Here is a 22,003-nt window from a genome sequence, read left to right on the forward strand (position 1 = left end):
CACTCTATTTTCCCCCTTTTTTTCGTACTAGTTCCTTAATAATGTACCTGTGTTTTCCAATTGATTTCTATAATCTAAGGTACGTTTAAATATCATGAAATCATCATAAACATGAGATCATGAACCTTGAATCCATAATCCAATTCAAAGAAAGTTAATATTAAAGTCAAGAGAAGTAAGAGTCAAGTCAAGAAAAGTTCTTAGAGTTTTCCAAAAGTCTTTTTCAAATGTTTTAACTTTGTTTTAAGATTTAAAGTTCAAGTTGAGTAAAGAGTAAAGAGTAAAGAGTAAAGATTGAAATGTTTTCACATTTAAACAAGAAAAGGAAACCTTGATTTCCAAAGAGCTTTTGAGCTAGTTTTCAAAAAAGAGTAATCGCTTTTTAAATTAAGCAAGAGAGGAAACTTTGATTTCCAAGATAGCCTTTGAGCTAAGTTTTGAGCAATTATCTCAAATCATAGAAAGAAGTATGTTTTTAAACATAAAAGCTAGTATCATATTTTGGGAGTAGTATTAAGCACCGATATGAGGGAGAGTTCAGACAACTTACAGCCCCCCATAAACTATGTAGCCATCATGGGTAGAGAAATGTCATACTTTTTAGATGATTCCTTTAGTGCTTTTAGCATAGACTAGTGAATCCACTTAGTAGTTCAGGTTTTATACAGTCGGCAAGGTATTAGAAGGCCCTGACAGCGTGAGGCAAAACGTTGTATCATCACAATAGCTCTTACGTAATGGTTGTCGGTTAGAGAAATTAAACTCTCACAAAAGTAATTGTATTCTTATATATACAATTTATTTATATTTTTACATACATTTCAGAGTTATTGTATCTTTGTATACATATAGAGTTGATATCCATATTTTAAAAAGTTTTTCTTTATATTGCACTTGTTTTATACTGCTTTATATTGAAATGAGTTCAGTTAAGTTGAGTTGAGTTGAGCCAGGTAGGTTCCTCAGTTCTTTTCAAGCTTATGTTTTGTTTTAGAATTTCCTGCGCATACTCGTACATTCAATGTACTGATGCCATTTGACATGCATTTTCTTATGATGCAGACACATATAACCAGGATCAACATCCAGCGCATCGTTGATCCAATTGAGCACTCAGAGTCTTGTTGTAAGCCTCCTTGCTTTCCGGAGGATCCATTTCTATTGCTTTGAGTATTAAATAGTTCATTAGGAGGTCGTGGGTCTTGTCCCGACATCCATCTCAGTTGTTTAGAGGCTTCATAGATAGTCAGTCAGATGTTAGTTCATTCGTCATTATCTTGTTATTGGCTTATGTTCAGATTTGAGTTGCCCCTTTGGCTAGGTTAAATGTTGATTTCTGAAACGTTTTGAGTTTAGTTTTGAGACTGTTGAGTTATCTTGTATTTGGATTCTCTTTCTTATGTTTAAATCTTTCACTGAGTAAGTAAGTCAGGCAAGGGTTCGCTTGGGGCCAGCAATGGTTCTCGAGTGCCAGTCCATGCCAGGGTGTAGGCTCGAGGAATAACATAATCATTGAATGTAAAACATTTTACACGAAATAGGAGTACATCGACAACAGAAATAATTTTTAGCGGTAAAAAATATACATATTAATTTAATAAAGAGTGCTAAAGTATTTATCAACATTAGTTGATTGTCATTAGATCTAATGTCCTAAAGGCTTTAGGGTCATATACAAAGAGCACTAATTGCCGCTAAAAATACATATTTAGTGGCAATTAAGCTATTGCGTTAATTAATTGCCGCTAAAAATCATTTTTGATATAGTAACTAGAGTTACGATAAAATAATAAGTATTCATTCATCTTTAATTATATATTTCAAATTTGAGCTCTGAATATAAAATTACTTTTATAAAGAGTAAATTTACCGTGAGACTTTGACGTGAAACCTGATATAATCAAGTCACCATACAATATGCGTGAAGAGTCCAACATATATCATTCCTATAAGAGATGAGAGATCTTTTTAATATGATTTGAATTATTCTGATTTCTTAAACTAACTTTTGAATTTGAATTACACTTGAGATCTATTATAAGTATCGAATGTTGCGTGAGGAAAAAAACATATTCTTAAGGACAACATGCAACCAAATTAAACCTATATTGAGACAAAACAAACAAATCAATTCGTCCAAATTCCTATTGACATACATAAAAAAAATTAAAATCCTTGATGTTTAATTTAGATCATGATCTCTAAATCAATTGCTTTGGACGAAATTACTATTGGATGTAAATTAAAAAATTATAAAAAAAACAATACATATTAAAGTTATATTGTTGGATGAAAAATTAGTACTTTATTGATGTTGATCCCCAAAAAATAAAAAATAAAAAGAAACTATGGTAGTTATTTGTAGCTATGCCTTGAATAATCAATTGTGTTTTGTCAAACTTGAATAGTCAACTGCGCGCCATCACTCAATGCATTGTCACTACGGAAAAAAATGTTAAATTTTTCAAATGTCTAGTGATTATTTTTTTAGATATTTTAATTAAACTGATTAGGAAAGAAAAAAATAGGAATTATATTTTTATATGGCAAAATTGAATAGTCAATTGATAAGTATCTCAGTAATTTTAGAGTGTGGAGACTGATTTAACATATTACACGTTTGGATAGAAGAATTAAAAATGAAAATAAGCAATTAAAATATTTGATAAAAAGAAATATCAATAAATATATTTCTATAAAATAACTTACACGTCCTGAAACTAATTATAAGAGACGAGTTAGTGCAAAAAATTGAATTTCAAATTGATTGAACATCAAATAAATTATCTTTTCAAGTTACTTTTTTTAGTTTTAAATTAGCTAGATATATAATATTAAATTTTAGAAATATAAATTATTTTATGATGAACTTATAAGTTTACAAAATCCCTATTAATCTATAGTCTACCATTAATACAAGCTACCCATTTTGCTTATGATAGTGACTAGTGAGTGCTATAATATTAAAAATGTCAGGATATAGTATAGTAATAATAGTTTATTTATTTAACAATTTAAAATTTTAGATAAACTGATCATATACTTTAATATAAAAAAAAACACTAATATTTTCTAGCTAGATGTGAAATTTTGATGTTAACTATTTTTTTTTCTTTTTTTTCTGAGCGTTTGAATGAGTTGTGAAGAATTTTTTTTAGAAATGTTTTTTGTTTTATTTGTTGCAAACAAAATTATTTTTTTCAAAAAATACTCGTTAAATAAAGAATAGTTTTTGGGAACAATTTTCTATACAAAATTATATAGCAATGAGTTGTACCTTATCCTTTTAAAAAAGACCTTCGATCACTGCCACTAGCTTATTTTTTTGAACTTCTTTATCCTAAATGTTAAGAAATACCTCAACAAACTTTATGGGAAAAAGCAGATTGATAACCTAACATATTGGAATAGCATGAAAGACATAATTGTCCGCTTCCGATGCACAAAATATTTCATGTTTACACATTACTCGAGTAAGGATTGCATTTCAAAGAGTATAATTTAGATAGGCTATTTTAATACAAATATCAGCTCATGTTCCTAGCAAAAATCACATCCCAAAGAGTATGATTTAAACCGACTATATTTTGACACAAATATTAACAACTGATTTCACTGCTCGAACCAGCATGCATTCTAGAGTGTAATTTAGGCATCCTATCCTAACACAAGTTTGAATCTAGTGCCTGAAATTCTTCTCAAATTTCTTATATGTAGGTCACATAGAGACAACTTTATCATTACCTCAAAACTCCACCTCGAAAACAAGTCAATACAAATACTAATTACCATTAATATCCAATTAACCTTTTCTAATTCCTTAGTAAAATATAGTTAATTTATGAACAAAGTAGTCCTTACCCCCATGACCCCACTCTCTATCTCATCAAATGAGAACTCCATTATTTTCCTTTTAATTTGTTGCTTTCTTAGATTAGGTATATAGCTATTGTACTGATGTCTAACTAGGAATCTGAATGAATATAGCACTAGAAGAAGAAACTCACATGAATCTTTTTCTTTGTTTTTCTATTTTTTGTATTATTGCATGCATGGTATTTAGATTTTAGATGATCTGCCTTTCTTTCAAATAGATTTATGTCCATGCTTTCTAGACATTATTTAAGAGATTTTTTTTTTAGTCTAAGTAGTCGTTTAGTGTGAGATATAAGGACGTATAATAATCTGGATAAAATGCAAGATTATTTTATCTCACATTTAATTGGAGGTGTTAGGTAGTCCTTGGCTCCTTGGATTATTTAATTGTCTCACCATTTTTGCTATAGTGATGGGATAAGTTATCCCATATACATGATGAAATAACTTATCCCGAAATAACTTGTTCCTAACCAAACGACCCTTAAGGGTGCATATGATACGATGGAAAATGTTTTAATAGATTTTTTTTTCTTGAAAAAAAAAAAAAGTAGAGTTCATATAGTTATATTTTAGTATTTGATAACTAAGCAAATGAACAGTATCCAAGAGCATTTATACAGAATTCAGAAAACACTATGAAAGTGGGATGTGATGGAGAGTGGAGATTACGGATTAGGATGGTTAAGGGGTGAAGGTTAAGGACGTTAAGTGGGTGATGAGAAGACAATAAACTTGAAATATCATTTTGAATCTTGTTTTCCCTATTTTCAAAAGCAACTTGATTTCCGAAAGAAAATATTTTTAACCGACCGCCTTATAGTGCTCTTAAATGTGCCATTAAAAGAAAACTCACAAGAAAAAGTTTGAAAAACGCACACAAACAGTAGTAGTTTAATAATTAAAGATGGCTATAAATGACAAACCTATACTAATTATGGTCATATTCTAAACGTTTATGAAATTACTTTTTCACTTTTTCCTCGTTGAAAAAACTATAAAAAAAAAATCCAACTTCCACCACCCACACTTTCACATGTTTTTGGCATGTTTAATGAAAACCATTTACATGCCACTTACTTTTCCACCCTAATTTTTTTTTTTTTTTCTAATGGTGAGCCAAAACTAACAAAATATCCGCCAAGACTTTGACAAATGAGAGTAGAATACCAAAGGGAGTTATTCGTGTTCAATCAAGTTTCAATACTACCATTCTTTTAATATCATCAAGAATCATAAGACCATAATAACCAACATTTCTCTAAAAGGATATAAGATTAGGTTCAAGATCTCTAGGCACATGAATGTCGGTCAAACTCTCAAAACAAGTTGTCACACTCGTGTCAAATCCTCCAAAAAAAAAATGCACCAACTTTTGAAAGATTTGACATGCAACTGTCGATATTTTTGAAGAGTGAAGCAACATAACATGTTACTTGATTAGCTTCATGCTAGACTTACAAAAAACCTGGACTTAAGATTCTAGAGAAGTAACTCAAGAACACTAATAACACCAAGTAATAATATGAAAAAACTAGCATATGCAAAAGAGATTTAAGCTTACAAAGCGATTCATCTAGCTTTCTTTTGACAAACATGTATACTATAAACAGATATAGGAAAGAATTACCGCTACTTTGTCAATAGCTAGTTATTTTCTCTATTCCTAGACTGAACTGTTGTATACCAAAACCTTTGCAGAAACAAAGAAATGGAATGTAAACTAAAATGATATTGCCTTTGTTATCCTACGGATCGATGAGAATGTCTAGAGAGAGTTTGATTCACCAGAAAATGCAGCCATTAGCTTTTCCTTCGTTAGCTGTTCGGATCCACTGGACTTGACCACAAATGTATGATATACTGTATCATTCCCCACGGCAAGTTTTGACTCAACAACGCTGACCTGTACCTCTTTGAACGCTTCAACGACTTTTGCTACAGGATGGGTTCCCAGTGGGCATCTAGCTCTTACAATGACTTCATCACTGGCAGCTTCAATGTTGATATCAGCTGCATCCACAGAGGTGCTTCCTTGCCTTTCCAGCTCATATTCCGCGTCCCTAATCTTCTTCTGCATGTCAGTGATGTGAGCAATGGCATCTCCTAAGAGGGAAGCTTTGTCCATTTTGGAAATATTTGGAACAACAGCTCGTAATGCATAGAACCGCTGGTTCAGCTTTTCCCTCCGTTGCCTCTCAGCTTCTACATGATTGAGGGGCTCTTCCCTTCCATTGGCTGGTTTTCTTCCACGCTTTCGAGGCCTCCTTTCATCAGCTGGTCCTGCATGGTTTTCCTTACATGAAACTTCAACATCTGAATGCTCGGATTCAACAGTGGGCACTGGAGAAACAACGGGTCTTGAGTTGGTGAAATCTATTTGCATTCTACCAGGCTTTTGATGCTGGAGGCTATTTAACCGGAGCTCTTCCCTTCCACCATTGACAAACTCTCGTAAGTTGTTTGGTGGTGCCTGAGGACTATAGAGCTCCACGGAGTTCCCTGGCTTCACATTACCAAATGAAGCCCATGCTACGGGGTGTACACCATTTTGTGTATTTATGATGGGAGCCCTGTTTCCATTTCTGTACATTTCCAGTGGCCTATCCACCGGTTTCCTGACAGCAAGTTTTTCCCTAAACTCGGTAGAACCAGATTTTAAATTCTGCCCAAAAATCTTAGGATTTCCCTTTGACTGCTCAAAAGGAAAAGAGCTGGGAAACATAGAATTGTTTCCATTTTTTTTCTCAGTTACATCTGCTACAGATGCCGCTTGCTTAGCCCTAACTTGTGCCAAAAACAACGAGAAGCAAGATTTTATTGAATGTACAAGCTCCAAACTTTCTGGTATAGTTCGTACAGATCCCAATTCCACTACCCCTATATCAGTTGGGATCAAAACAACTGTTTGCATACCAGCAGACTTCATCAGAAAAGATCTAGAACAATAATCTACAGACGACCTCATAATATCCGATAACCACACATGTTTACCAGCACTAAAACACTTCCCTGGACCACCTTGCCCTCGAGGAAACGAAAAGTACATTGAAGCAAGAAAGAACATTTCAGTATCGGTGACTTTATCCAATCCAAACACATAATTATCTTCATCTGTTCCACCAAAAAACATATGCAACTTCTGAAGAACCCTTTTCCTCATCCTTTGTTGAGCCTCATCAGCGAGGCGTAGATTAAGAATCCTAGTAAGTTCAGATTCCTCTCCTTCCCTAGCTTCCCTACAACAACCATCTCCCCATCCTAACACCAACTCCCCCAACTTAGACCGCGAAATCTGCCAAAAAATGGCGTAATTCCAACTAAAATTACTTGCATTCGGACGTTCCACAAGATCTGACAGCTTATTCTGCAAATTCTCATCACTCCCCATTGCCATTAAAGAACATTCAGCAGAAACTAAACTAGACATCAAGTAATCAAAAGCTTTTGTTCCTAATACAGCTGCCACCATAGTCTTATCCTCATCACTCCACAACATAGTCATTTCTAACAAAACCCCAGATGCTAAAAACTTCCAACTCTCCTCCAATTTGATATAAACCCCACAAAAAATTTCAAAAAAAAAAAAAAACAATCTTTTTCAATCAAATCCAAAACAAAACCTATCTCACCCCTCAAAAAAAGATTCAATCTTTCTTCTTTAAATACCCAAAATTCAACAACCCCACATTCAGATCTCAAAATCTTGAAACCCCAAGTAACCATTAACTATATAAAGACATAATACCCAGAAATTATATGAACTTGAATATAAAAAAATGAACATAAAAGAGAAAAACAAACCAGTTTTTGCAGTTCAAGAAGCAGTAGAGCAAGCAAAACTCTTATCACCCTTATGAGGAATTTGAGAAATCCTCAAACTAAAAAATTCAAATTTGCTCAAACATCATTTTTTTTTAATCTTTTTGCAAAGAAAAGAGGGAAGATAGGAGATTGGAGAAGAGGGCATTAAGGGGATGTTTCTTCTAAATCCAAACTGCATGTTGTATAAACTATAGTTTTAGGTTTTTAAAGAGTTAAATAGATAACCATGGTTGGGCTTGTATTAAGAGTGTGTCTCGATGGACTTATAACTCGTGACTTATAAGCATAACACTCATGACATATAATACTAATTTATGATTTTTTATAATTATTTAAAAGTTGTAAAAGTACTTAAAACCACATAAATTAAATCAAGCAAGGTTTAAGTCATAAAAGTTTTTAACTTATTTTTATTATTTTTAATTTAAATTATATTATTTGTATGAGAAACAGTCGGCATGCCTTTTCTGTGAGAGTATTTATTTAAAAAGAGAATAAAAGGGATTTTATTTAATGAGGAAAAGGAGAAGTTTCACTTTGACACGTTTTGTAAGATGGGATGACACAAACATGTGCACCCACATTTATGGCGTGTGTGTATTTTACTTTTTGGGCGTTAACTTTTCAATTAAATTCGAGTTATTTAGTTAGTGATTCAAATTTTATATTTTATTTTTACAATATATTTAATTATTAAATTTGTTCAAATTTTAAAGATTAATCTTTTAAAATTGGATTGATCGTTAAATTTGATCATATTTTAATAATGTGTGCAGTTTATTTTTTTGAGCAATTTTTTCAATTCAATTCGAGTTTGGTTAGTGATTATGAGACTTATTCTTAAAATAATTTTTAAAGATATATTTAATTATTAAATTTGTTCAAATTTTAAATATTAATCTTTTAAAATTTTATTGATCGTTAAATTTGATCATATTTGAATAATGTGTGCATTTTATTTTTTTGAGCAATTTTTCAATTAAATTCGAGTTTGATTAGTGATTATAAGACTTATTCTTAAAATAATTTTGAGTACAAAATTTATTAGATTTTAAAGATTTACTTTTTCAAAATTTGTTTGATCAGTTAGTTTGATGTGTGCATTTTAATTGTTTGAGCAACTCTTCAATCAAATTTGAGTCATTTACTTAGTGATTATTGGTTATGAACCAGATTTTAACTTATTTTTTAAAATACATTCGATCATTAAATTTGATCAGTTTTTTTTTTAAATATGACAATTAAATTTGAACGGTAAGTGCATTTTCCTTCTTTGAGCAACTATTCAAGCAAATATGAGTTATTTGATAAGTAACCATAGGTATGAATTAGACTGACTTATCTTTTAAAATATGTTTGATAGTTAAATTTGATCATATTTTAAAGATTTTTCTTTTAAAATTATTTAATCATTAAATTTGATTAGATTTGAACTAAATGTGCATTTTACTTTTTGGGCAACTCTTCAATCAAATTCAAGTCATTTAGTTAGTAATCATATGTCATGAATCAATATTTAAATACTATCTTTTAAAATGTCTTTGATTAGATTTGAGTGACATGTGCATTTTTCTTCTTTGAGCAACTCTTCAATCAAGTCCGAGTCATGTAGTTTTAGTGTTTGTAACTACATATTTCATTGTTAATCAAAAGACAACTGCATAGAATTTTGAATTTTTTTTAAATACGTTGCAAATTAAATTCGAGATGATATGACAAAAATTTTAAAATTTGAATTTGATCACAACATACATTTTTTCTTTATGGCACCGCTGCGTAGTAATTGCATGGTTGTTGTAGCGGGTTGACGAGAGAATCCTAGAAAACACGGGTTTTATTATTTTACTCTTATTGTTCAGTTGAAAAAAGATAAGGGTTACTCCAAAAACCCTTCTAGGGTGCTCCAAGCTTGGGAACAATGGAAATGGAGGATTACAACGCAAAAGGGGTTGAGATTTGTTGAGATTCACCTCCACAAAATTAGAAGTTTGTGTTCAGATTTCTTCAACAATTTCTTGGGGTCCAGATTGGCTAGGCTTAACTGAGTAGTTAAATCTATTTTTGATTGCTTAATACTCTGTAAATTTAAGGAGAAATTTCATACATAGGCCTCAAGCACAGAGTCTAAGCGAATAAATGCATTTATTAATTGTTGGTTAGGATTGCATGGTACTTGATTAGTGAATGATGACCTTATGAAAGTTATTTGATGTTATCCTAGGGATGGTAACCTATGGGTCTATGAGCTTAAAATTGTATAGGAAGAGTCTTCTCAGGTAGGTGATGGTTGAATTTGTTTCTCATTTACGTTATGTGTGCATATTAATTATTTCGGTAGTATCACTTGTACAACATGTTGTTAGGAAAATGAAAAAGGATGAAATTGAAATGTTATCTTATTGTCAATCTCATGCAATGAACTTGTAATATTTGTTAGTGTTTTACAAGTGTGATTGTGATTATGTGATGTGTGATTCTTGGTTGGCTTGGGTACCATGCCTGGTACATATTATCGATTGGCTCAGATACCATGCTTATTATAAGATATCTCTAGGTTAGCTCGGGTACGATGTTTAACACACATTATCGATTGGCTCGGGCAGGGGCGGATTTACGTTGAACCAAGGGGGTTTATCCGAACTCCCATCGTCAAAAAATTACACTATATATATATGATTAAATTTTTAATTTATGTGTATATATATAATATTGAGCCCCCTGAACATCTACCAAAGGCGTAGCTCAGTGGCATTGGGGGTTCAAGAATTTGCGCTGTTGCACGCGAGGTCGCGTGTTTGAATCTGGACAGAGGCAATTTTTTCCAGCTTTTATATTTTAGGCGTTTTAATTTTTTTAAAAAATAATAATGGAATCAGAAAATGACTTTAGTTCCAAAAAATTAAAACCCTGATAGGGAATTTAGGATTTATTAGTTTAATCCCTAATTACAAAGTCAAATATTAAAAAACTCTTTTCTTCTTTTAGAATTTTTCCACGTTTTATTTTTCCATCGTCTCTTCCTTGCTGCCGTTAACACTGCTAGTTGTTTCTTGTCGCTGCTGGCTGCTACTTGTCGTTGTTGCTTCTGTTGGATTGGCCGTTATTGAAAACTTGAAGTCTATCCGCAATCGTTTCTTTCATCTCCATTAATAACTACTTCGATAAGTTTTTGGTTCCCTTTTTTTCATACTAGATTTCTATATACCTTATTTCGTTATCTCTTGATGTGCTTTCTTTTAGTTGGCTGATTTATTGATATCATTGAAGTTTCTATTTTTTTGTTTGGCTAATTTTATATATTTTCTTAATCTAAAATTAGAGGGATAGAGAAATATAATTTAATAATCAAATTACCATTGCTTAAGCTTTTTGGTTTTGGTCCTTATTGTGTGTGTGCTTTTTTTTTAATAGTTCTTATTGTGTGTTTAATTCTCTTAAATTCTAACTAAAATTTTACTTTACAATTCAGTCATAATAGTCAATGAAGAAGTATTTTACCCAGTATCAAAATTAAGTTTTGCCTCTCATAGTCATAGTCAATCTAACCAAGAAGAAAATGTCAATCATTCAGAAGTATCATCACATTCTTCTCAAGAATTTGATTTGAGTACTTTAAAGTTTGATCCCGGTGAAAGAACTCCAATATTGAATTATCATCCAAATCATCGTGATGTTATTAGAAGAGCATATCTTGTGAATGATCCTTGTCAACCTCGCTTGGAGGTGCATGAGTACCTTCAAACAAATATTTTTGGAGCAATGCGTAGCTTTAATCATGAATGATTTGATGATGTATATCATGATTGGTTGGAGTATAGTGTTAGCAAAGATGCAACTTATTGTTTGCATTGCTATCTATTTAAAGATCATAACATTAATCAAGGTGGAGGTGAAGTATTTTCATGTACAAAATTTAAGAATTGGAATAAAAAGAGTGGTCTTGACAAGCATATTGGCCTGCCGAATAGCCCACATATAATCAATCAAAAAGAAATGTCAATATTTACTACGACAACAACAGTCTATTCAATATGCATTTGAGAGGCAATCTAATCAAATTAACCATGAATATTATATCCGTTTAAGTGTTTCGGTTGATGTAGTAAGACTTCTCATAACTCAAGGACTCGCATTTCGGGGTCATGATGAATCAAAATCATCACTTAGTAGGGGTAGTTTTCTTCAGATTTTCTCATGGTATGCAAAAAAGTGTGATAAAATTCATGATTATGTACTTGAACATGCCCCTCAAAATGATCAAATGACTTATCCAATAATTCAAAAAGATATTGTGACTGCATGCAAGATAGAAACAATTAAAGTTATTCTCGAGAAACTAAATAGTGACTATTTTGCCTTACTAGTTGATGAATCTTTTGATATTTCACGCAAGGAGCAAATGGCTAGTGCATTATCCCTGGAGCGACTTATTGACATTATTCATATTCAAGATACTAGTGCATTATCCCTGAAAGAGGCAATTGTTAATTTACTTGCTCAACATTCTTTGAGTCCATCAAGTGTGTCTGGACAATGTTACGATGGGGAAAACAATATTCAAGGTGAAGTCAATGGACTTAAAATGTTCATTAGGCAAGAAAGTAGATCGGCTCATTCTATACATTGTTTTTCTCATCAACTTCAACTAACTCTTGTTGGGGTCTCTAAAAAGTATGTTGAAGTGGAAAAACTTGTAGTATTGGTCTCAAATATTTTTAATGTATTGGGATCTTCTTTTAAGCGTATGGATGACTTACGAGATTCTCAAAAAGTAGCAATTCAAGATGCATTAGATATGGGTGAACTGACAATTGGTAAGGACTTAAATCAACAACTTGATCTTTCAAGAGCTTGTGATACTCATTGGGGATCTCATTATAAATCCTTTAACAATTTTATTCTTATGTTTGGTTCTATTCTTGAAGTTCTTGAATTACTTGCTCTTGATGCACGAAGTATGGATGAAAGAGCCAAGGCAACGGGGCATCTTGAATCTTGTTGAACATTTGAGGTTGCGTTCATGTTGCATTTGATGAGAGATGTATTAGCAATCACAAATGAGCTCAATAAATGCTTACAAACAAAGGAGCAAGATGTTGCAAATGCCTTCCCACTTGTTGAAGTAGCAAAGAAAAGGTTGCAAGTTTTAAGGGATGATGAATGAAATTCTCTTATTGCTAAGGTATCTATATTTTGTACCAAATAATGAAATTTTGATACCTAACTTTGAGGAGTCATATGTTAGCTCTTTAAGATCACGGCGAAGACTTGCTCACTATACAGTCTTACATCATTATCGTGTTGAAGTGTTTTGCAATATTATTGATTGGCAACTTCAAGAGCTTAATGACTGTTTTAATGAGGTAGCTATTGATTTGCTCCATGGAATTGCTTGTTTGATTCCAATTAACTCGTTTTCAAGTTTTGACAGCAAAAAAATAATGAGGATGGCTAAATTATATCTAGATGATTTTGATGAATTTAATATGGATACTCTTGAGAATCAACTTGCAAGTTACATTGTTGATGTTGTTTGTGATGTTGATGAAAGGTTCTCTGATCTAAATGGACTTTGTAATCTTTCCAAAAGATTAGTCCAAATAAAAAAATATCCAAATTATCCTCTAGTGTTCCGCTTAGTGAAACTTGCTCTACTTCTACCAGTTGCCACTGCATCCGTTGAAAGAGCTTTTTCGGCAATGAAGTTTATCAAGAATGACTTGCGAAGTCAAATGAGTGATGATTTTTTTAGTGGTTGTTTGGTGCCTTTTGTAGAAAAAGATGTATTTGATAGTATTCCTAATGATGCTATAATTAAGACATTTCAAGATATGAAACCTCGTAGAGTACAATTGTAATGATCTATTTAAGTTTTTAGATATATGTGCTCTAAATTAATTTTTTTTATCCGACCTATTTATATCCGATTCGACCCATTTNGGTCTATGAGCTTAAAATTGTATAGGAAGAGTCTTCTCAGGTAGGTGATGGTTGAATTTGTTTCTCATTTACGTTATGTGTGCATATTAATTATTTCGGTAGTATCACTTGTACAACATGTTGTTAGGAAAATGAAAAAGGATGAAATTGAAATGTTATCTTATTGTCAATCTCATGCAATGAACTTGTAATATTTGTTAGTGTTTTACAAGTGTGATTGTGATTATGTGATGTGTGATTCTTGGTTGGCTTGGGTACCATGCCTGGTACATATTATCGATTGGCTCAGATACCATGCTTATTATAAGATATCTCTAGGTTAGCTCGGGTACGATGTTTAACACACATTATCGATTGGCTCGGGCAGGGGCGGATTTACGTTGAACCAAGGGGGTTTATCCGAACTCCCATCGTCAAAAAATTACACTATATATATATGATTAAATTTTTAATTTATGTGTATATATATAATATTGAGCCCCCTGAACATCTACCAAAGGCGTAGCTCAGTGGCATTGGGGGTTCAAGAATTTGCGCTGTTGCACGCGAGGTCGCGTGTTTGAATCTGGACAGAGGCAATTTTTTCCAGCTTTTATATTTTAGGCGTTTTAATTTTTTTAAAAAATAATAATGGAATCAGAAAATGACTTTAGTTCCAAAAAATTAAAACCCTGATAGGGAATTTAGGATTTATTAGTTTAATCCCTAATTACAAAGTCAAATATTAAAAAACTCTTTTCTTCTTTTAGGATTTTTCCATGTTTTATTTTTTCATTGTCTCTTCCTTGCTGCCGTGAACGCTGCTGGTTGCTTCTTGTCGCTGCTGGCTGATACTTGTCGTTGTTGCTTGCTGCTACTTGTCGTTGTTGCTTGCTGCTTCTGTTGGATTGGCCGTTATTGAAAACTTGAAGTCTATCTGCAATCGTTTCTTTCATCTCCATTAATAACTACTTCGATAAGTTTTTGATTCCCTTTTTCCTTATTAGATTTCTTTATACCTTATTTCGTTATCTCTTGATGTGCTTTCTTTTAGTTGGCTGATTTATTGATATCATTGAAGTTTCAATTTTTTTGTTTGGCTAATTTTATATATTTTCTTAATCTAAAATTGGAGAGATAGAGAAATATAATTTAATAATCAAATAACCATTGCTTAAGCTTTTTGGTCTTGGTCCTTATTGTGTGTGTGCTTTTTTTTTTAATAGTTCTTATTGTGTGTTTAATTCTCTTAAATTCTAACTAAACTTTTACTTTACAATTCAGTCTTAATATTCAATGAAGAAGTATTTTACCCCAGTATCGAAATCAAGTTTAGCCTCTCATAGTCATAGTCAATCTAACAAAGAAGAAAATGTCAATCATTCTTCTTAAGAATTTGATTTGAATACTTTAAAGTTTGATCCCAGTGAAAGAACTCCAATATTGAATTATCATCCAAATCATCGTGATGTTATTAGAAGAGCATACCTTGTGAATGATCCTTGTCAACCTCGCTTGGAGGTGCATGAGTACCCTCAAACAAATATTTCTGGAGCAATGCGTCGCTTTAATCATGAATGGTTTGATGATGTATATCATGATTGGTTGGAGTATAGTGTTAGCAAAGATGCAACCTATTGTTTGTATTACTATCTATTTAAAGATCATAACATTAATCAAGGTAGAGGTGAAGTATTTTCATGTTCAAAATTTAAGAATTGGAATAAAAAGAGTGGTCTTGACAAGCATATTGGTCTACCGAATAACCCACATAATTGATCAAAAAAGAAATGTCAAGATTTACTACGACAACAACAGTCTATTCAATATGCCTTTGAGAGGCAATCTAATCAAATTAAACATGAATATTATATCCGCTTAAGTGTTTCAGTTGATGTAGTAAGACTTCTCATAACTCAAGGACTCGCATTTCGAGGTCATGATGAATCTAAATCATCACTTAGTAGGGGTAATTTTCTTCAGATTCTCTCATGGTATGCAAAAAAGTGTGATAAAATTCGTGATTATGTACTTGAACATGCTCCTCAAAATGATCAAATGACTTCTCCAATAATTCAAAAAGATATTGTGATTGCATGCAAGATAGAAACAATTAAAGTTATTCTCGAGGAACTAAATAGTGACTACTTTGCCTTACTAGTTGATGAATCTTTTGATGTTTCACTCAAGGAGCAAATGGCTTGTATTACGATATGTTAATAGACTGGGATTTGTGATGGAGCGACTTATTGACATTATTCATATTGAAGATACTAGTGCATTATCCCTGAAAAAGGCAATTGTTAATTTACTTGCTCAACATTCTTTGCGTTCATCAAGTGTGTGTGGACAATGTTACTTGCTCATTCTATACATTATTTCGCTCATCAACTTCAACTAACTCTTGTTGGGGTTTCTAAAAAGTGTGTTGAAGTGGAAAAACTTGTAGTATTGGTCTCAAATATTTTTAATGTATTGGGATCTTCTTTTAAGCATATGGATGACTTACGAGATTCTCAAAAAGTAGTAATTCAAGATGCATTAGATATGAGTGAACTGACAACTGGTAGGGACTTGAATCAACAACTTGGTCTTTCAAGAGCTTGTGATACTCGTTGGGGATCTCATTATAAATCCTTTAACAATTTTATTCTTATGTTTAGTTCTATTCTTGAAGTTCTTGAATTACTTGCTCTTGATGCACGAAGTATGGACGAAAGAGCCAAGGCAACGGGACATCTTGAATCTTGTCGAACATTTGAGGTTGCGTTCATGTTGCATTTGATGAGAGATCTATTAGCAATCACAAACGAGCTCAATAAATGCTTACAAAGAAAGGAGCAAGATGTTGCAAATGTAATGCTACTTGTTGAAGTAGCAAAGAAAAGATTGCAAGTTTTGAGGGATGATGAATGAAATTCTCTAATTGCTAAGGTATTTATATTTTGTACCAAACATGAAATTTTGATACCTAACTTTGAGGAGCCATATGTTAGCTCTTTAAGATCACGACGAAGACTTGCTCACTATACAGTCTTACATCATTACCGTGTTGAAGTGTTTTGCAATATTATTGATTGGCAACTCCAAGAGCTTAATGATCGTTTTAATGAGGTAGCTACTAATTTGCTCCATGGAATTGCTTGTTTGATTCCAATTAACTCATTTTCAAGTTTTGACAGCAAAAAAATAATGAGGATGACCCAATTATATCCAGATGATTTTGATGAATTTAATATGGATACTCTTGAGAATCAACTTGCAAGTTACATTATTGATGTTTGTGATGTTGATGAAAGGTTCTCTGATATAAACGGACTTTGTAATCTTTCCAAAAGATTAGTCCAAATGAAAAAATATCCAAATTATCCTCTAGTGTTCCGCTTAGTGAAACTTGCTCTACTTCTACCAGTTGCCACTGCATCCGTTGAAAGAGCTTTTTTCGGCAATGAAGTTTATCGAGAATGACTTGCGAAGTCAAATGAGTGATGATTTTTTTAGTGGTTGTGTGGTGCCTTTTGTAGAAAAAGATGTATTTGATAGTATTCCTAATGATTCTATAATTAAGACATTTCAAGATATGAAATCTCATAGAGTACAATTGTAATGATCTATTTAAGTTTTTTGATATATGTGCTCTAAATTAATTTTTTTTTATCCGACCCATTTATATCCGATTCGACCCACTTATTTGTGGATATTATTTACGTGATTAATTTTTTTTGAACCTCCTTGATGAAAATCCTCCCTCCGCCACTGAGCTCGGGTATCACACTTGGTACATATTATCGATTGGTTCAGGTACCACGTCAGTTATAGCATATCTATCGATTGGCTCGAATACCACTCCTAATATATGTTATATAACAATTGGCTGGATATCATGCCTGTTACATGTTTGATTGTTTACCTGCATGTTCGTTCTATGAGTGAATTAGATTTTACTCTTCATAATATAATTGTTACATGTTGATCCATGGTAAGAACTTTGTGTTTAAGTGTTGAAGGGTTCTTGTGAAGACCAAGATTGTTTCACCTTGACGTTATGATAATTATTAGGTATTAACCTAGGATTGGTAACCTATGAGTAACTAGACTCTAAGTTGAAAATTGTATAAGAAGACTCGTTTCGAGTAGGTTATGGTTGATTTTATTTCCCGTTTACATTGTATGTATATGTCAACGATTTCGCTAGTATTACTTGTACAATACGTGGTTATTAGGGAGATGAGAAGGATTAAACTGAAATGACATCTTGTTGACGATCTCATGCAATGAACTTGTCCTAGTTTATTGTGTTTTACAAATGTGATTATACTCATTGTGATTGTGTGTTGTGTGATACTCGGTTGACTCGGGTACCACACATGGTACATATTATTAATTGGTTTGTGTACCACATCTAGTACTAAATATCTCTCGATTGGCTCAGGTTATACGACATCTGGTGCATATTATTGATTGGCTCGAATACCACGTCTGGTACTTGATATCTTTTGATTGACTCGAATATTACGTGTGGTACATATTATCGATTGACTTGAATACCATGTCTGATGTGAAATATTTATCAATTGATCTGGAGATCACGTCTGATATTGGTTCAATATCGATCAAATCGGATACCACAAGTGGTACATGTTTGATTGTTCATATGTGTTTGTTCTATGAGTGAATCGAATTTTACACTTCGTAATATATTTGTTACATGTTGATCCATGAATGCTGAAAATTTTGTGTTTAAATGTTTGAAGAGGTTTATGTGAAGACTTGGATTGTATTTTAAACACCATAGGTGATATTTTAGGGATCCTGGATAGTCCAAACTACTTGAAAAAATTGTAGACCGGTTATTGTTGGCACGAGAGCCTAATTGGGGATAGTAGACCGGTTAACAAAGTTAGTGGTAGATTTGGATTCATGAATGGAAATAATAGGGGAGTGCTAAAGTTGGTAGAGTGAGTAGTTTCGAAAAATCTTTATGTGATAAAAGGGTTAGGCTATGATGAGATAGGAGGGTGGAACGGTCTAGATGGTGGAGTTGACAACGGAAATGAGGTGGGTTGACTTGAGTTGGAATGCATGAATTCATAGGTAGTATTACATGATAGTAGGGGTGGTGATTGAATGATTGAAATTATAATTATATTTTCAAGTTTCTTGTTTCCTTTGATTATTTACATGATATTATATGGTGGATTCAAGTCGATAGATGATGCCTATCATTACGTGTTATTTGTTATGTACTACTCTTGTTATGCCACTTGGCATAGTCTGGTTGCAATATTAGTGAGGTTTCTTAAGTGAAGACGACGACGATCTCCGATAATTTTTACGTCTCTTTCTGTTGGAGTTGTGTATTATTGTTTTTAGATATTGCATTCTCTTAGAAGCTCTTGTACCTCTTTAGATTAGTTTTAAGGAGGATTTTGTGTATTTTCAGGGACATTTTATTGTTATAAGAATTAAAAGTCATTTTGTATTTAAAACAACGTGATAAATTGAATTTTGCTTACTTCCGTGGTCTTAATGTTTATCTAGGTGTTAGAGGGAGTGTCGCATGGCCCAATAAGTTGGAGTGTGACAGTGACGATATTTGAGACTTTCTCTAATTGGACTTTATATTTTTTTTCTAAGTGAGATTCACATCCAAATACTAATTCAAATTTTCAAAAATCACACTTTGTAATTTAAATATAAAAAATCTAAAAATTTTATTTCAAAATCTATGGTAAAATAAAAGCTTTTCAATTCGGAATAAACATACTTTTCCTCCTAAAATATGTAAAGGGCATTTACTCTACCCTCTAAATCTAATTATACTACAATTGTATGACAAAAATTAATTTTGAAATAAATAATATATAATATTATATATAACCATAAATCATCTGGTGCAATAGAGACAATAAATAAATGAAAATGTTTTCATTCTTTTTTTAATTTAATTTTTCGTTCAATATTCGGTACTCATATTAGAGTTGGATTAACTCAAATTCTTATTGTGAAAGGTATATTAGGGGAAACGAACCCCACTAAGATTTTTCTTATACCAGAGCTAGAAATTAAGACTTCTGATTAAGAAAAAAGCAATTCGCTCCAGTGCACCACGTTTTTATGATAATCTGCAATTAAAAAGTAATTTATACTTTTAAAATTTAAAGATAATTTTTTGTTGATAATTATTACTGTTAAACTATATTCCCAATTAAAATACCTACTCAAATTATTTTTCTTAATAGAAAACGTCCCTCAATTATTTAAAATTTGACAACTTTCATCCTTTTGTTAAAATTTGTCAAATATTAAAAAATTCTTCACAAAAACATGTATAGTTCACACTACTCTCAACAAAACTCCCTAAATCACCCTCACTAAACCAATTTTGTTCATTCTACATACATCTAAAATAAAATATTCTGATTTTTTTTTTATCAATTTTGCATTGTCTTCCTTTTAAATAACAATTTTGTTTTTATTTACTTTTCATTTGATTTGATATAAAAAAAATTATCCGTTGAAATTTTTTCTTCTCATTGAATCTGCAAAAAGTGGTGTCGATCGGAGACTTTTACTTCTAATAATGGAAAACGAAACTCGAGTACTAGAGATCAAAATTAGCTGAATCTTGATTACCTCAACTATCAGTTTGTCCCAAAAAATTATTGGTCTAACGACATTTTGACTTTGTAAGATGAAGATGATGTAAAATTAAGCTCCAACTCCATTTAGTTGGTAAAGGAGAAGAGTAGATCATGGCTCCTCGTAGACTCACACCGTCCTAACTTTGGTTTTTTTTTTAAAGAGCAAACAAGGGTCTAAAAAAATAATTAAATTTTGGAAGCTTTTTCCAACAAGTAATAAAATTATAGATTCTTTTTTTTTTTTATGAGAATAGTATGAATTACATATGTTTTATGTGGAATTCACTAATATTTTGACAAATTTTAATAGAGGGGTGGAAGTTGTTAAGTTTTAAATACTTGGAGGATGTTTTTTTGTTAAGAAAAATAATTTAAGGATGTAGTTTAAGTTGAGGGTATAGTTTAAGGATGTTTTTAGCCAAAAAACTAGCTCTTAATTTGGCAACAAAACAAACCTATAGTGATGTTATTCAATCTAAAATTTATTTACTAGGTTAACCAAATATTTATAAGATTGAGATCACAAGTAAAATAATTAATTCAAGTCTAATTGATTTTTTTATTATACAGAATTTATAAAAATAATGTGATAGTACTACAAATCAATTAATCAAACTACAATAATAAAGAGGGAACGAGAAGAGTGATTCTTATTAATTGAGGTGTGTTTATCATGAGTCAATAATAGTGTGTATCATGTTTCTACTATTTGAAGTTGAAATGATTAGTTGCATCTAAGTGTGAGTGTGAGTGTGTATCATGTTTCTCCTATTGACTCCACCTCAATTTTGAAATGAGAACAAAATTTAACATCATATTTCTTGATTAACATTTATAAGAAAAACTTACTAAATTATTTATGTGTTAGTTCTTTAATTTCAATGTTTGATTGAAGGAAGTAACTATCTACATGTCTTCATCAAAATTCTAAATGCATTCAGTAATTGTGCCTTCTTTTCTTAGAGAGTATAAAAAAACTATCAGAAGTTATATCATATGACATGGTTATTTGTTTGATATCTTTTTTTAGTGCTGTTTTTTTTAAAAATATAGATAAAAAGGGAGAAACTATATAAATTGAACTCATTTTCGGTAAAATATTTATCTAAATTGGACCTAATTTAATATATTTATTCTGATTGGAGCCATGACTCAAACTATTTATCCGATTGCTTTCTTGTTCTATTCACTGAACGACGACTCTTTCATCCTTCATACCATCAGAGTATATATAGATCTAGTCTGATGGTATCAAACAATAATTGGACAGTTTTTCACTACACTGTATGTTTCTCCCTAATGGCATCAAAGTATATATATACTCTAATGGTATCAAGGAGTAATTGAGTATCCAACTCCTTGCTACTTCATTTGATTGTTCTGTGCATCTAAATCAGGTTCTTTAAAATTTCTACACATTTGCTTCATTCACAAATTTTCCCAAAGGTTATGATTTTGAAAATTAGGTTTATTCACATATTATTATTCATCTTGCAAGGAGAGTTGTTTCGGATAACTATGAGGAAAGTTTTAAAAATTTTTAATTTTTAATTATATGTATATTAATATTTTGTTCTCGTGATTTCTTAAGAATATGTTTCATTGTTTTTCAACAAAATAAAAAGGTTGGGGGTGCAAATCTATTACTAATATATAAGTGTGGATAATCACACAACACGTATGTATCATCATTTTAGCTGCTTCTATCTCAACCGTTAAATATGTGCTTCTCTAATTAA

At 31.7% G+C, this 22,003-nt stretch overlaps 4 protein-coding genes across 4 annotated transcripts; 3 read left to right on the plus strand and 1 right to left on the minus strand.

The window, feature by feature from the left end:
• Window positions 1–5,393: 5,393 nt before the first annotated feature.
• LOC125867718 (transcription factor MTB2) lies at window positions 5,394–7,804 on the minus strand. The gene has a single exon (XM_049548284.1). It carries the CDS (start codon window positions 7,379–7,381, stop codon window positions 5,645–5,647), a length of 1,737 nt encoding a protein of 578 aa, XP_049404241.1. The 5' UTR covers window positions 7,382–7,804; the 3' UTR covers window positions 5,394–5,644.
• Window positions 7,805–11,962: 4,158 nt separating this feature from the next.
• LOC125867267 (uncharacterized) lies at window positions 11,963–12,703 on the plus strand. The gene has a single exon (XM_049547702.1). The coding sequence runs from the start codon at window positions 11,963–11,965 to the stop codon at window positions 12,701–12,703; it is 741 nt and encodes a 246-aa protein (XP_049403659.1).
• Window positions 12,704–12,721: 18 nt separating this feature from the next.
• Window positions 12,722–13,559, plus strand: LOC125867268 (uncharacterized). The gene is made up of 2 exons (XM_049547704.1): window positions 12,722–12,837; window positions 12,947–13,559. The coding sequence occupies exons 1-2, from the start codon at window positions 12,722–12,724 to the stop codon at window positions 13,557–13,559; spliced, it is 729 nt and encodes a 242-aa protein (XP_049403661.1).
• Window positions 13,560–16,116: 2,557 nt separating this feature from the next.
• LOC125867269 (uncharacterized) lies at window positions 16,117–17,088 on the plus strand. The gene is made up of 2 exons (XM_049547705.1): window positions 16,117–16,515; window positions 16,606–17,088. Exons 1-2 carry the CDS (start codon window positions 16,117–16,119, stop codon window positions 17,086–17,088), a joined length of 882 nt encoding a protein of 293 aa, XP_049403662.1.
• The last annotated feature ends 4,915 nt before the right edge of the window (window positions 17,089–22,003 follow it).

Source organism: Solanum stenotomum, chromosome 6 (assembly GCF_019186545.1).
Source record: "Solanum stenotomum isolate F172 chromosome 6, ASM1918654v1, whole genome shotgun sequence".
In the NCBI taxonomy this organism is placed as follows: Eukaryota; Viridiplantae; Streptophyta; class Magnoliopsida; order Solanales; family Solanaceae; genus Solanum; species Solanum stenotomum.